General features: G+C 36.2%; 4 protein-coding genes across 4 annotated transcripts; 2 read left to right on the top strand and 2 right to left on the bottom strand.

Moving 5' to 3' along the window:
* The first annotated feature begins 2,041 nt into the window (after positions 1 to 2,041).
* On the top strand, positions 2,042 to 3,792 carry LOC106433057 (co-chaperone protein p23-2). Its single transcript, XM_048735980.1, has 6 exons — positions 2,042 to 2,149; positions 2,679 to 2,859; positions 2,945 to 3,101; positions 3,239 to 3,267; positions 3,358 to 3,403; positions 3,531 to 3,792. Exons 1-6 carry the CDS (start codon positions 2,145 to 2,147, stop codon positions 3,563 to 3,565), a joined length of 453 nt encoding a protein of 150 aa, XP_048591937.1. The 5' UTR covers positions 2,042 to 2,144; the 3' UTR covers positions 3,566 to 3,792.
* Positions 3,580 to 7,894, bottom strand: LOC106447909 (putative disease resistance protein At4g11170). The gene is made up of 4 exons (XM_048735992.1): positions 6,655 to 7,894; positions 5,025 to 6,132; positions 4,830 to 4,940; positions 3,580 to 4,542 (listed from the first exon to the last, which is right to left on the bottom strand). The coding sequence occupies exons 1-4, from the start codon at positions 7,122 to 7,124 to the stop codon at positions 4,339 to 4,341; spliced, it is 1,893 nt and encodes a 630-aa protein (XP_048591949.1). The 5' UTR covers positions 7,125 to 7,894; the 3' UTR covers positions 3,580 to 4,338.
* Positions 7,895 to 8,066: 172 nt separating this feature from the next.
* LOC106433076 (putative syntaxin-131) lies at positions 8,067 to 10,648 on the top strand. The gene is made up of 13 exons (XM_048735964.1): positions 8,067 to 8,130; positions 8,256 to 8,305; positions 8,534 to 8,638; positions 8,718 to 8,823; positions 8,906 to 8,994; positions 9,060 to 9,133; positions 9,210 to 9,252; positions 9,328 to 9,388; positions 9,488 to 9,513; positions 9,601 to 9,678; positions 9,770 to 9,850; positions 9,914 to 9,979; positions 10,066 to 10,648. Exons 2-13 carry the CDS (start codon positions 8,288 to 8,290, stop codon positions 10,240 to 10,242), a joined length of 924 nt encoding a protein of 307 aa, XP_048591921.1. The 5' UTR covers positions 8,067 to 8,130; positions 8,256 to 8,287; the 3' UTR covers positions 10,243 to 10,648.
* Positions 10,466 to 14,547, bottom strand: LOC106433064 (protein EMBRYO SAC DEVELOPMENT ARREST 30). Its single transcript, XM_013873912.3, has 11 exons — positions 14,301 to 14,547; positions 14,001 to 14,203; positions 13,825 to 13,909; positions 13,567 to 13,637; positions 13,388 to 13,476; positions 13,044 to 13,287; positions 12,754 to 12,866; positions 12,441 to 12,531; positions 12,154 to 12,282; positions 11,448 to 12,001; positions 10,466 to 11,350 (listed from the first exon to the last, which is right to left on the bottom strand). Exons 2-11 carry the CDS (start codon positions 14,163 to 14,165, stop codon positions 10,921 to 10,923), a joined length of 1,971 nt encoding a protein of 656 aa, XP_013729366.2. The 5' UTR covers positions 14,166 to 14,203; positions 14,301 to 14,547; the 3' UTR covers positions 10,466 to 10,920.
* Positions 14,548 to 16,063: the final 1,516 nt, after the last annotated feature.

Below are 16,063 nucleotides of genomic sequence, written 5' to 3'. Positions count from 1 at the left end.
AATATATGTTCATGTTTTTTAGTGTTTAAGTGTTACACTCCCAGAAGAAAAATATCAATTAATGTTATTGACGAGAAAGTTCTTGGTATCGTTCAGTCATAGAGATAATTGTATTCTTTGTAACGATTAGAGAGCTATTTCATAATTCTTTGTAACGATTAGAACTTCTTTATAATGATTTAAAAAGAAATCCACAAAATCTATATTGAGTATAGTTCTCATAAATAGTTGTTAACTTCGATATCTCATCAAGAGAAATATAATCTCTTATCACAAGAGAAAAGCTACAAATATGTAATAATAATACCTCCTACCAGACCTGTTTATTTTATTATTATTATGAATCAAAATACAAAAAAAATGTAATATATATTTTAAAGCGATACAGAATCCCAGTTGAAACAAGTCATACCGGTTTTATCTCGTTTATCACGACAAGGGCCACCAGCAAAAATGATCCAAATGCATTCTCTACAAACTCCAAGCTTACTTTTTGGGTTGTCATCTCTATCGACCGTAAAAATAGCAAAGGTTGCGTTATGCTCAGGCCAGTTGAAAGTGCAAGTATACCTTGTTGTTTTAAAGAGGTTGACATGAAAACTGAAATCAAAGCTACCTTCGAATTGGACTGCTCTTATCCCCAAATCTATCTCTTTGTTTCTGCAATGCAAGATCAGTGTTGCTCTTGTGTTAATTCTGTTAATAATCACGACATGTTTAGGTGCAAACGGTAATATTCCATCGATGGACGAATGGTTTCCAAAAGATGACGACGTTTGAAGGATAAGTAGAAATGAGAATAGCATCCATTTCATTTTCGAACTCGAAGAAAGATGAATATATGACATAACTCCTCTTTTTTGTTTAGAAATTAGTATTTATAAACATAATTTACAAATTTTAAGTTTTTGTATCGACGTAGTTAAAGAAAATGTTTAGAATCTAAACATGCATATGTCCATTAGTTCTTTGTTTAATTACAAGCATCCTAATAAAACATATAACTAGCTAGTGTTCTTTAATTAGTTATTACTTATTACTGAAAGCAAAAATGAGAATCTCTCTCAAATCGTCTTTTATATTTAGAAAAACTGTCTTTAAACTCTTTCTTGTCATTAAATGGAGTTTACTTGAAATTTTTAAAATGATGTGGCAAATTAACAATATGAAATGATTTGGTCACATATATACGTAGTTACAATTAAATATTTAGAGTCTAAAAATGTCCATTATTAACTAGTTAATTACTAGCTTAGCAAATAATATATATATACTCAGTATTATTTATTTAATTATTACTGGTTACTACTCTTTTTTAGTGTATAGATCTCTTTGTTTTTTCATTAAATAGTTCTAAATTATATTTAAATATTTTTATTAAAATTGAATATATTGTTGGGATTTTTTTTTCAAATAACCATTTTTAAGTTTTTATCACAAAATAGTCCTACAAAAATAAAATGATCAAAATAGTATTTTTTATTTTGAAAATTTTAATTTTTTTTTTTAAATTGAAATCTTATCCCCAAAACTCCACTATTAACTCTAAACTTTAAATCCTAAATTCTATACCATAAATGTTAAATTATATATCTTAAACCCAATTTCATCCATTGACTCTAAACCCTAATATATATATATATATATCAATTTATTTTAGGGGTATAAATGTATATTTATATTTCTAATGAAACATTTTAGTTATTTTGATTCTTAGAAGTTATATTTGTAATAAAAAAAATTTAAAGCTATTTTTGGGAATTTCTCAATATTGTTTTCTAGCAAAATTTGTTGATATGACCTCTTCTAGTGGATGATAATTTAATCACACAAACTGGCATAATAGATTTTCTTCTTGGTGAATTACGTCTTTAAGATCATATGAAAAAAACAGAAATCCAATGAAAACAATTTTTTTCTTTTAGGATAAAAGTGCAATATCTCTATAGTTTATGGATCTGTAAGTAAATACTCAAAAACTGTGGGGCTGATTGTTAGATTCTTTTTACCTTTACCTTTACCTTTGTTTGACTCCAGAAGAATCTTATTACCCTACAAGACTCGTTGAGTTCACTCTCTGTCTCTGTCGCTTGAGCTTGATCGACGCTCTTACATCCGCCGTTCACACTTCCGACCACTAAGACATGAGGTATGTGTTTAAGATTTACTGAAGAGTAGACTTTGAACCCGAAGATGAATCTGATTCAGTTTGTGATTTGTGATCTAAGATGTAAAGTAATCATCTTTTAGTTAGTTTACTAATGGGTTTTGGATTAGAAGATGCTTTCATGTTTGTATAGTGTTTAATTGTTAAGCTCGAACCTTGTGATCGTTGAGGTCATAGAGAAATTGAATGCTTTGTGACACAAATCTTAGAACTTTGTTTTATAATGATTTACAAAGAAATGATCTTTCACTTGATTGATACAGTTCCTCTGTAACAATCTTTTTCAAAGTTTGCATTTTGATGTGCTTCAACAGTGTTAAGTCTGCCTTAAGCACTATGCTTCGTAAAAGTTTGAATCTTTTAATTCTACTTATATTAATTGAGTGTTAAAAATGGTCATAGAGAATTCGAAGCTTTGTTCTGTTTTGGTGATGATTTTGAACTGATTTTATTGTGTAATTAGGTGGCGAGACAGTATAGTTACAAGTGTTGTGTTTTGTCATGTATGCAGTCATAACCCGGAGGTTCTTTGGGCTCAGCGGTCTGATAAGGTTTACCTAACCGTCGCCTTGCCTGATGCAAAGGACATTTCTGTAAAATGTGAGCCTCAGGGACTATTCACTTTCTCTGCTCTTGGCGCCCAAGGCAAGCTCTTTGAGTTCAGCTTGGATCTATATGGGAAGGTTGTGCCAGTAAGTGTGCCATCTCTCCCCTTTGAATGATGAGAACTAGCAAATACTATTTTTTACAAATGTCCTATGTTCATGTATGTTGCAGGAGTATAGGAAGAACGTTGGGCTAAGGAACATCATATTTTCAATTCAGAAAGAAGAGAGAAGCTGGTGGCCACGAATCTTGAAATCAGAAGAGAAGCCTGCACCTTACATCAAAGTGGACTGGAACAAATGGTGCGATGAGGATGAGGAAGTTAACTGTAAGTATTCTGCATACAAGAGATATTAGTTTTGTCTAGTCTCCTTTGAGAAAGGCATATAAAAATTTAAAGTATTCACATCATCCTTGGTCATTGTTTCTAACTGTAGAATCTCTATTTTTGCTTCTTGTTTGCAGCTGAGACAGCCTCAGATGATGAGAGTGCAGTAAGTGCTTTCTCATAATTGCTTTGGTTCTTTCTATTGTTGTTTAGCTAAGCCACTCTGATTGATAATCTTTCCTCTTTATTTTTATAGTTTGTTGATGAAGATTGTGAGAGCAGTGATGATGATGGATTGCTTTGTAAGTTTCAACAACCTCCAATCTCCTTACTTGCAAGTAGAGTCTAAGTGAAGATTGATGGTATCATTCTGCTTCAGACCATTTTGTTATGATTGGTCTTACATTAAAACTTTGTATTTGATCTCAGATCTTCCGGATCTGGAAAAGGCAAGAAACAACTAGCTAACCATCAGCAACAACCAACCAACTCTGTTTAGGAAGCTGAAGAAAAAAAAGGCAAAAGGATTAAGAAGTGAATCACAGAGTGGTTTAGGATAATCCAGTTTGTTTTGTACTTTGCTAAACCAAAACACTTTAGTACCTTTAATTTAGGTTTCTTAGGGGAGTCATCTTTAGTTTGAATATTGTGACACACTTTATCGAATGCTTAAGGCTTTGAAATTTCAGTATTTGGTGCCCCAAGCCATCAACAAACAATAATAAAAAATAGTATAATACTACTATGTGAAGAAGCCTACAAGGAATGATGGGACGTGGATCTCATAATCCTTCACCTACTTTGTTTACCAAACAAATCTCTCTTTACTTGTTTGTGTGGCACAGAGTTCAGTACTGACTTCAAAAGACGTCACACCAACCCCATGGTGGGACTTCACTGTCCTCCTTTCTCCTCAATGTACACACACTGTCTATAGTGTGAGTTTCCCATTTAATCGTCAGCCATTTTTTTATCCAACTTTTAGATGTAAAAGTGATGCTCATGTTCATGTACATCACTAGTGAAACTGTTATTATGTATTCCCCTTGAACACTTCGAGCAGATTATTACAAGACTAAATATGAGGAAGCATCTAAAAGAGACCAGAAACAGAAATTGCATTAAGTCAAATACACACATAATACGACTGATAAGCTCAGTCCCAAATCAAACTAGGGGCCAAAGTTTTAACATTGTGAAGTACTTTACATGAGCAAGATATCTGGTGAGATGTCTCCTAGCTCCTTGCAACGTCCACACAGCAGTTCACCTCTTTGCTGGGTTTCAGATGGGAAAGTCTCTTCTTGAGTTTCCAAAACGGATGTTCAAATGCAGCAGTGGGCATACTCATGATGGAAAGAAAGGCACACCTAAGGAGCCAAAACATGGACAAAACCAAGACACTGATTCCATCCCAGACTAGTTTGGCCAATTTGCTCCCCTGCATAGCAATTTTGATAAGATAGTCAGGACTAAAACCGGAAGGCGTGCATTTCATAGGACAATGAATCCAAGTTTAGAAAATAGAAATCATGACTAAAGTTAATGAAGTAGCTAACATGTTCGAAAAATCGTTAGGCGACCGTTAGATGTTTTATATGAGATTATTGATTACGTGGGTGTCTAGACCGATTTTTTCAAGAATTGGTTTAGAAAAATTGTTTCATTTAGGTATTATTTGCCGAACCGATTTTTAAAACACTGCTCATGTATAATACTCAGACTAACCTTATCCACCATATCTCTGCAAAATCGTATACATTGGTGATCATGCATGCCGCTTAGGGCTTTCTCATTTGTGAGGCAGACTTTGGTTGTGCCTAACACAGCTCCAGTGCCCTGGAAAATAGCCAAAAGAACAAACTCTATGCATCACCTGAATGAAACCACAATGAATGAAGTGATGTAGATAAAAGGACTTACAATATTATCAGCAACAACATGGTACATGTAGCAAGCACCCATCAAGAACCGGCATCTCATAGACAACTGAATAGAGCGTTTACGAACAATCTCTCTGCCCATATGTCTTAGCAAACGGTGCATTATAATAAGCTTGTCACTCAGTATACTAATGAGAGCTCTTTCGACAAGAACACCAAGTCCATATTTGATATCTAGACCACTGTTTCCAAGAAACTGTGTCACACAATCAACTCTTTTGCCTTCAAACAAACACGCAATGTGGAGAAATATAGCTTTGTCTTTATCATCTAATCCATTGTAACCAACTATTAGGACTTGTTCAATGTCCCTATTGAGACTGGTTTTGATCATAGGTAGTTGATCAGTCCAAATGCTCACGCTCTCCCCGCACAATGCTTTGCCAAGAACACATAGGCCTAATGGAAGATGACTAGTTAGCTCTGTTACTTCAACAGCAAGGTTCAGATAACCCTCTGGGGGAGCATTTTGTGTAAAAGCAGACTGAGAGAAAATCTTCAGAGCTTCATCTTTAGATGGGAATTTCACTTCATATATATGCTTGATCTTATGTGCTTCCAAGAGATGTTTATTGTCTGTCGTCACGATGATCCTACTTCCTTTACCAAACCAGGGAGGTCCATTCGCCAAAGCTTGTAGTTGCTCTAGCTTATCAACATTGTCAAGAACAACAAGAACTTTCTGGTACTTCAACCTTTGTTGAGCTGTACCTAAATGGTGTATCTCCATATCCTTATGGTCTAAAATCTTGGAAAGAAACTCTCTTTGCAACCTCAGCCTTAAAGTATAATCGTCAGAGTCACCACCACTTCTGTAACTTCTCTTGACATTATCCATAAAGAGACTGCGCTGGAAGCTTCTTGAAATCTGATTGTATATGGCTCTTGCAATTGTTGTTTTGCCGATCCCCAAGGGCCCCCAAATCCCAACCACCCTTGTTTCATCTGATTCTAGGCATAACAGTGAAGTCATCTTGGCTAGGTGAGCTTCAATTCCAACTAAATAATCAAAGTCCCTTGATGGTGTGAAGTTCAACTCGTTAGAAACATCTTTGGCAATCTTTGAGATCATATCTGCTTCATTGTCCCTGAGAAGAGAGAATCTTTGGCTCCTCCATCAAAAATTCAAAATGTTGCACAATGAATCATATTATAAGCAAGTATCAACCAATATATATATATATATACAATGTTCTAACAATCGTTCACAACCGAAACGATTTTCTTAAAATACATTATGCATTCAAATTGTTTAAACGTTTTAAAATTTAAAATCAATCTAAATTGATCTAAATTTGTTTAAATATTTAAATAAATAATAATACTACTTCGAATCCAAAAATTAATCTAATATTTTTTTTGTATATCTATTATTATAATTTATCAAAACAATTTTATAATTAAACTCAAAAACTAAAATATTTAATCTAACTGTAAAATATATAAAAATAATCAATAATTAATGAACGTCTACGAAACATATCTTTGGAATAATCCTCTTAATAGCTAATCCACTATAAAATGCCTACTTACGGCCTACCAATTTCTTGAACATTATATATATTGTTATAGGATAAAGATAGCATAATGTTTCAAGGAGAGGACCAAACCACTTATGTGAATCTTCTCCGAGTATGCTTGCAACATTGGTCAAAGCTTGCTTCCATCTCTGCTTCTGATGTTCTGTCTTTCTCTCACAAGTCTTTCTAAATGCCATTCCAAATTCCCCGCTCTGTTTTCTTACATGAGACGGGTCAATGTCATAGAAAACTGTCATTACCGTTTTACCAGAAGCTTTCCTAGACTCCAAGATCTCAACTAACTCCCCCAGGGTCCAGCTTGAGGAAGCGTAGTTCTTAGAGAGGATGATGAGGCAGATTCTTGATTCTCTTATAGCTTGTTTGAGCTCAGGACTGATGTATTTGCCTCTCTTGATCTGACTATCTTTGAAAGTATTGATTCCCTTGCGCTCAAATTCCTTAAGCAAGTGGCTGAGAAAAGTTTGACGGACGTCTGGACCTCTGAAGCTTGGGAACACATCGTATCCCCCCTGAGGAGAGGCCAAAGAAGAAACATCCATTAGAGAGAATAAAGAGACTTCTGTTGTTGTTTTTTTCGTTTCAAAATCAAGAGAGGGACATGTCACAACTCACAAGTCACAGTTATCTGCATTTACTTATGTTCATCAAAGGTCAAACACATGTTTGGGATTGAATAGATCTCAGGACAATCTCTTGGAACGTGTTGGCATGTCTTAGAATATAATATAAGATTGCTTGGAAGATTCCTTTCTGACTAGAGTATTAACCATTGAATAACATAAGTAAACGCAGACAGCTCTAACTAGAGTTAACAAACTCGAAAGATGATTACTCATATCACATTTACACGAATAAAAAACCAACCTAATGAGACCATAACATTATATATGTTGAAATAATGATGTTGTCCTAGTTTTATCCTCCTGAGACGTGTGCTTACATAGGGGACTGTGTCCATAACCGATGCATTGGTACGTTTATCCCGGTTAAACATTCTCTTCCTAACCGAAGAATATCATAAATCACATGAGCTTATTACACAATACTATTCTTCTTTCAGAACCTAATGTGGCTGCAGCTCTTTTGGTTAGCAGTCACGTACAGGCGTGAAGTACATTCATCTTGAAAAGCTATTTCTATACATTGGTTTTATATGTGGAGGCGGAAAATGTAATGTGCCGTATAAACTTGTGATTTTAGGTTTCCTTGTGTAGCAAGAAAGCTTTGAATACAGACGTTGTTTGTGTTTGATATAATTCTTCATGTAAAACATATTAGTCCAAAATAAGATTATTTGAGTAGTGATCTGTCATCAACATGATTCACCAAATTTTTTTTTGTTGTTACAAAAAAAAACTAAATCAAATATCAAAGGAGATCTTAACCGTTCACCCTAACCTTAATGCTCTGTTTGATACGGTAAAGAAGGGCCATCTCTCATCTCCTCTTTGTATTATCTTTTCTTATTAAATTCTATGATTAAAAAGGGAAAACACACAAAAAGAAAGAGAACAAGAGAGATCTGGGTTTATCTGATAAAACCAGGTTTGCTTTTCCTTCTTGTTCTATTTTCTTAAACTTTATTTATGCATATTTAGGTTAGATTTTTCTGCATGGGATCTGGAGTTTGGTTGATTGTTGAGCAAGTTTCTTTTCATCCTATCTTATAGATCTTCTTCTTCTCTAACCAAGTTCTCCGACAATGAACGACCTCTTAAAGGTTTGTCTTTATCTTTCCCTTCCAACTTTTCTTTGGACCATTTTTGTTCTAACTTCTATGCCAAGCAACGTTTCCGTGTAATTAAAATTAGAAACTACGTAGGGCTTTTTGCTTGGGTAACAAGTTTTGTATTATATAACGTCTCTTTAGCTCGACATTTTCCCCGGGACAAAGGCTTGGGTTACACCGTTTAATAAGATGATGTGACAAACGCTTTTTATTGGACAGGGCTCGTCAGAGTTCTCGAGAGATCGATCAAACAGAAGCGATATTGAGTCAGCACATGGACCAGGTAACTCTGGAGATCTCGGCCTCGCCGGTTTCTTCAAAAAGGTAATACGTTTCATCTCTATTTAACTCTTCTCAATATGTGTCGAATGTGTATATTGAGATCATATTAATTACTGTTTAGGTCGGAGAAATCGATAATCAATATGAGAAGCTTGACAAGCATCTCAAGAAGCTTCAGGCAGCACACGAGGAGACTAAAGCCGTCACCAAGGGTCCTGCAATGAAATGTAATTCAAAACTTAGAGACAAGTTCTTGATTCAAGATTTAGATGAATTGAAAGATGGCTTCTCTTTGTTGTTGTTGTGTAGCAATCAAGCAGAGGATGGAGAGAGATGTTGATGAAGTGGGAAGAATCTCTCGTTTCATCAAAGGAAAGATCGAAGAACTTGATAGAGAGGTTAGGCCGCTTAGAGATGAATACATTGTTGCCTCTCTTTATATGTTCTGAATTGATTTGTACAGAATCTTGAGAACCGGAGTAAACCGGGATGTGGGAAAGGAACTGGAGTAGACAGAACAAGAACAGCCACAACTATGTGAGTATTTGTTTACTTAATCAATTGCTATGTTTCAAGATTCTGGTCCCTTCCTTAATATATGTTTTATCCGCAGCGCGATAAAGAAGAAGTTCAAGGACAAGATATCTGAATTCCAAGTAAGTTTTGAGAAGTGGTTCTTCAAAATCCTCCAAGAAAGTTAGTCCTAAGCTTTTAAAGTTTGTTCACTGCAGACTCTAAGACAAAACATTCACCAAGAATACAGAGAAGTTGTGGAGAGGCGTGTGTTTACAGGTTTTGAATTTGAGCATCTATCTAAAGACTCTAACTGTTTTTCATTGTTGATCTTCTGATAGCTATTGTTTGTGTTGTTTTGGTTCTTGACAATGGTAGTGACTGGGCAACGAGCTGATGAAGAGGCAAGAACTTATAGTTAATTTTTCTCAATTTAAAATCTATTGAATTGGTTTTAGTACTGGTTCATGATAATCTTGTTTGGTGTGTAGATGGTCGATAGATTGATTGAAACGGGAGACAGTGAGCAGATTTTTCAGAAAGCAATCATGGAGCAAGGACGAGGCCAGGTTAGTATTTATGTTTAGGCTAATAGCATGACTACGTAAGCAACAAGACAGCTACGTGTATCTCAAGTTAGGTTATTTTCTGGCTTCGCAGATAATGGATACACTAGCTGAGATTCAGGAACGTCATGACGCTGTCAGAGATTTAGAGAAGAAACTCCTTGACCTCCAACAGGTAAACCTTGCTCTGCTTTACCAAAATTGTCGGAATGATTCACCTTCTGTTTTTGGCTGGTAGGTGTTTCTTGATATGGCCGTGCTGGTGGATGCACAGGGAGAGATGCTAGACAACATAGAGAATATGGTAACAGTCTCTTCATTATCTTTGATGAAACTCTTCTGAGTTTAGAATTATTCAAAACCCTTATTGCTCTGTTTCTGCTCTAACAGGTCTCAAGCGCCGTGGATCATGTTCAATCCGGGAACAACCAACTAACAAAGGCACTAAAGAAACAGAAAAGTTCAAGGAAATGGATGTGCATTGCCATCCTCATCCTTCTTATCATCATCATTATTACAGTTGTCTCTGTTATCAAACCATGGACACAGAAACATGGTGGTGCTTAGAGTTCTCTTCTCCCTGCCCTGCTTCTGAAGCTTTTGTATACAACAGTTTTAACATATACATACATGTATCAACCCATCAAAAAACATCCTTCCATTGTCACTAACAAAATGATGTATTCTTTTGATTGGATCAATGAAAGAACTTAACTATTCTAATAATACCATCTCAGTGACCATCCCAGTCTAATGAATATGAATGTGGAGCAAAACAGGAGACAGTAAGTGAATATAAAAACTCTGTTGAAATTTACTTTTATCTTTCATATCTGTAGTGTGTGAAAACAATTCCAGAAAAAAAAACTATTGGAGAAAAAGAGACGAAAGAATCTGAATAAACCTTTTATCAGATTTACAATGAATGTGGAAAAAAAAAACAAAGATACCTCCAGCTTCACCTTTGCTTCATGGGAAGACCTTAGAGAAGGATGAAGCATAACGGTCGTCCTTTGATGCGTCAGTCATCCTTCGCTGCATAAGGGCGCTTGGAGGCAATACCAATATCTTTGACGTATAAAGAGTATGCAACTAATGAACTACTACCAAAAGAATAAAACTAAAAAAGCTTATTCTCAGTAACTATAGAAAACAAGAAAAGAAAACCTCCGTTTGTTTGCTTCTTCGTCTTATCTGAAGAATCAAATGACACCTGACAGCAGAATCTGCATCCTAGTCACAGTGCTAGTCATTGGGATCCCATTCTTCATCCTGGTCAAAAGCTGAAGCCACCTTACTCTTCGCAAACTCTTCTTCAGTTTCTGACTGTTCAGTGAGAAGGTCATGTTCATAATCAGGCTGATCACCATCATCATTTTTACTCTTTTCCACCCCAGCTGATTTTATCCATTTAGGGCATTCATCCTCACCTCCATAGAGAAATCTGCCGTCATCACTTCGTATCTGTCTGGATTCTTCAAGGGGAGATGTTCTGCATGAGCATTCAGGAAGTGGATGCGAAAGAAACAACCTCGGTTTCGACAGCATAGACTGCCTGATTAGCCCACTTTCACCCAAACTTGAGTTCAGATGTTCCCTCACACGAACTGTCCAGTTACGGTTGGGATGGTACATGTCCTCACGGGTTATGTTGAAAAGTTCTTGAATAACTTTCCTGTGAGAAAAAAAAACAACCAGCCATTAACTAAGTAGTGAGCTAAAGCCAACAAGATCATTTGAATCATTAACTGACGAGTAATAAACTTTCTTACCTGTCCAGTCTATATGTTCGTGAAGAGGGTCTTTCATAGAGCCTCTGACCCATTACCAAGCTTGAAAAATCTGGCAAGCCACTACCATCGTTGTTGAAACCAGGGAGAAACACGTCAGCTTCTACAGATACAACAAAGTCAAGTGCATCCCACAGTAACCTGTGCGCTTGATTCCTGAGATCCATAGGTGAAGGGATTGGTTCTGTATCATTCTCTGTAAGCCAACCATACCATCCTTCTTTTTCGTGCTGGTAGATAGGTCTGTCTGGAGGAGGAGGGAGAGGTCTAGGCCGAGGACCTGCCTTGTTCCACTCTTCTTTGAGCTGCTTATCGCTTTTCCGAGGAGGCATTTCGTACGTATTTTCTGGAAGAGGCGTCTCAGGACCAACCAATTCTGATAATTCTTCCGTGCTGCATAAAGAAGTCCGGTCCACTAGATTAGGGAACATGGCTCGCAGAGGGATCAAAACACGATGGCCGCCAAACATTTCTGAACCAGCTAAGTATATAATCGCTTTTTGAGAATAACCCAATGCTTTCAAAAGAATTCCAACCTGCGACATTTCAATACCAATAAACTCTTAGCATCACAATAGCCAATGCTTTCAAGAGACACCATGAAGGCAGACATAAAGGGTATTAGGGTATAAAAATGTGTCCATATTAAGCATTGTTAGCATAATCTGAGAAAAGCTCCGGGTTGTACCTCTTCTGGCATGAGAGGACATAAGCCATTGTCCCTGCGTAAGTGCGAGTCAACAATAAGTTCTTCGGAAATAAACTTCTGCTTGATCATCTGAGCCCGCCGATACTGAATGAGTTCACTGTGAAGATCCTTTAAAAATAGAAATGATGATGTAAGAAACCAATTCCACCGTTTAAAACTACTTCCCTATGTAACTCAAGTACAAAGGGTAGAGATCAAAAAAGCCTATCTGATATAAACACTTTTGCTATCAACGAAAACAGATGGAGAAGGTTGAAAACTTTTACCTGGAAAAGCTCAGCACAGCCATGATATGCCAATTTGTCCCTCACTAAGCCAGGATGATAAGACAAGAAGGGTTGACCTGATCTCCGTAACCTGGCAAAGGTAAAATACGTAGCTCAATTATATCAGGGACGCACAGTTATTAGGGAGCCGATGGACAAATCGTGACATAAGTATAGTCAAGCTAAATTTAAAAAGGGCAAACCCTAACACTTACTTATTATTATTCAAAGCTTAGCATATCAAGAGCCATAACTATATCCTGTTTTAGTCCCTTTCGCCAATTAAATTTCTAACTGCAAGTATCACAAGTACCTGTCAACCATCTTCTTTCCCAGCACCTGGATTTCTGAACGAAGCTGGAGGGCATGGAAGGCAACTCTACACCTTAGTCTTTGAAGTTCAGGCATTGAAGCTGGAACAGTTGACTGAAAACAAGACACCTTTGTTGAGAATAAAACACTTTGTTTAACCAATATAAACAACCAAGACATGATATGACGAGTGATGGCACTTTGCAAGCAGAAAGATATCTACTGATTTATTAGTTACTGCATACAAGCAAAAATCACTCTTAAGGGAAACAAAAAAAAGACACGCATTACCTGCAAGCATCCCCCATCAGAGACGACCAATCCAATAACACCAGCTTTCTTTAACTTTGGCAATACATCCTCGAGGTAAAACTTTGTTGATGCAGAGTTTTTGGGCTTAAAAAGAGGGAACTCATTCCTTTTTCTTGCGGCTTTCAAGCTCTCAGGGAGTGTCTTCGCAACGATAACATCGTTTTTAAGAAAGGATATAAACTGCTCTTCATCATAAAGATAGGAGAAACTCTTGAACTTGTTGCTGCACATCGTGTAAAAAAAAATACACTAGAGTAAACACAAGTCTGATACCAAAGGCAAAGAAAAATGCTTTGACAGAACATAGAGTTAGGAGGTACTACCTGATGCCTTTAGAGCGAAGACTTTCCTGAAGCTCTGGAATGATAAGAGTAGCATTTAGAAGCCTGGAGATGGTGACAAGATCACATATCTAGAAAATTTGCAAATACGTCATTAACATGAATAACAGAAGAAAAAAATAAAGATGGAATTCAAAACTATCAAGTCAAGTGATACATACAGAAGATCTGATCTTGTCAAATCCACCAAATATCTTTGCATAAATGTAGCCATTGTTTGCTGAACTGGGCGCTGCAAAGACAAAACATCAAGAAAAATAAACAAAAATCCAAATATTCCAAAAAAAAAAAAAAAAATCATGAGAGACCTCAAGAGGCTTCTCATGTTCAAACAAGTATCAAACACAACATACAACGTCCATAATAATGACTCTCAATCATTTTGGAGACAACAATGATCAATGCAGAACAGAACATACCAGGATAACTAGTTCTAGGATTGGCATAAGGCTGCAAGGTCTCCAACGATCTGACAGGCCGCCATAAGTGCTTATTTCTAAAATCCTGCAACAACACAGTGAACACAAAACAACAGCTAAAAACAACATTCTCCAAAACTGAAACCAAAATCAATTCTTTTCTTTCTAATACTAACCTGTGAACCTAACAAAGAATCAAAATCTTGCCAAAGAGTGCCTCTCGCATAAGAAGCCAACTGTACAGAAGAAGACTTTGTAATCGAGAGATGCACAAGGAGAGATCCTACTGATAAAATGAGCACCAAGAGTGCAATCCACTTTATCCTCGATCTGAACACCATCTCCTACAAATCCAGCTCCTTTCTCCAACTAAACAACCCTAAATTCCAAAATCCAAAATTCAAAAGCTCAATTTAGAATAATCACACCGACAACGAAGGAGCTTCCTCTTTATTTTATTTTTTACAGTTTCATACCCAAGACGACGAATTAAAGGCGAGATCCAGGATTATACGCTTTGGATCTGATCAGAGGGATTGTATCAAGAAGAGGAGATATCTCCGCATCGAAGGTTCCAGGGGGAAGCAAACAAGCAACCCGTGCAAAGGAGTCAGAGGAAGAAGAAGAAGTAGTTCAATTCAATTTTGAGTCAGATCCACACAGAGACAACTCACTGACACATTCCCAGAACTGAAATTTAATATTTTCTCCTGCGAGACAGAGAGAGAGAGAGAGAGAGTCTGCATTTTTTTATATATGAACGAACTCACACTGTAACTACTAACCGGTTTAGATTTCGGTTTACGATTCTCGGTTTAATTAAAATATCAATACCCAATCATATCATCGGGTTAATATTTGTGTACGGTTAGTTTGACCCAAACTTTGTCCTACTAACTGTAAACAACAAAACCGGCTTCCAAACCCAACTTGTTTAGCCGGTTCAATCCCATTGGTTCAGGTCTGAGCCCGGTTTGGGTATTTATTTGATCATGATTGATTCTGTAGATAAACATGAAAAAATCTTTTGGATTTTGCAGTATATAACTGTTACTAAACATATTTGAGAAATCTTTTTTTGTTTGATTCCATCGTTCATTACGCAAAACTGGCATATTTACTTTGAGATTTCTATCTTCACTATCATATCTTTCATATAAGAAATGTGAAAAAATGTCATTTATACAGTATATAAAATGTTTTTAAAATGTTTTTCAGATGATGATCATCATTTTTGGATCTGGGAAGTTACTGTGAGGAAGGTTTGTTCAGGACTAGGGATGGTCAAGCCGCCATGGAATGATTAAAACCGAGTTCTTCTTCAGCTTTACTTAAAAGAGCTTGAAACAAAGGCTGGTTCAAGTTAAGAGACTGGCACAATGTATATTTGCTTCTTCTTGTCCTCACCAACGTACACCGCAAAAACCCTTTTGGTGCTGAAGTTGGTTTACTGTTTCCTGCTACAGAGACACCAAGAATCTTCTTTGCTGCCAAGAAAGCCTCTCACCAAAGCCATTTTCTTGTTGATGGTATTGATTATGCTTTGGGTCTGTATATAGGACATATATACAAGAATAGTGTTTCACATGGTTATGTTTTCTCAGATGCTATAAGGTTGAAGAACATGATTAGATATATTGGCATATATGCTCTTGTTTCTTCATGTTTCACTAGGAGTATTTTGTCCTCTTCTATGGTTGAACTGAGTTCTCATCACAAAATCTTTCTACTAGAGGCCAAACATATATGTGGGGACATTCTAATGAAGATGTTTTCAATCATATTCAGAAATAGGATCACATGCCAATGCTATAAAGGAAAGTTATATGGCTAAAGTTTTTGTCTCTTTCTCTTTGTGGTACTGATATGATCATGAAATGAACACAATCATAATAGATCAATGGAGGATCTCAATTGTCACTGTTGGAGAAAAAGTCATATGGTTGATTTGACGAGAAAGAAAGTCATTTCACATCATCAGGTGCAGAAATAAGGTGAATTTACCAAATATGATTTAAAACTTGATCGTAACCCAAAATTATACCCAAACTTGAATAAAATACAAAATTAATCTAAAAACTTTGTGAAATTACAGTCACCTCTTTGTGACCAAACAAAAAAAACAGAACTCATTTTTACGAATATAGCCCCGAAAAGTCTTCTGAATCTTTTGAGACAATGTAAGTCGTCTAGACGACGTCCATGGAAGTCTTCTAGTGTAGTTGATCTTAAAAATAAT

The sequence above is a fragment of the Brassica napus genome, chromosome A1 (assembly GCF_020379485.1).
Source record: "Brassica napus cultivar Da-Ae chromosome A1, Da-Ae, whole genome shotgun sequence".
Classification (NCBI taxonomy): domain Eukaryota; kingdom Viridiplantae; phylum Streptophyta; class Magnoliopsida; order Brassicales; family Brassicaceae; genus Brassica; species Brassica napus.
Note: the sequence above shows the minus strand (reverse complement) of the source record. Positions and strands in the feature narration are given on the sequence as shown.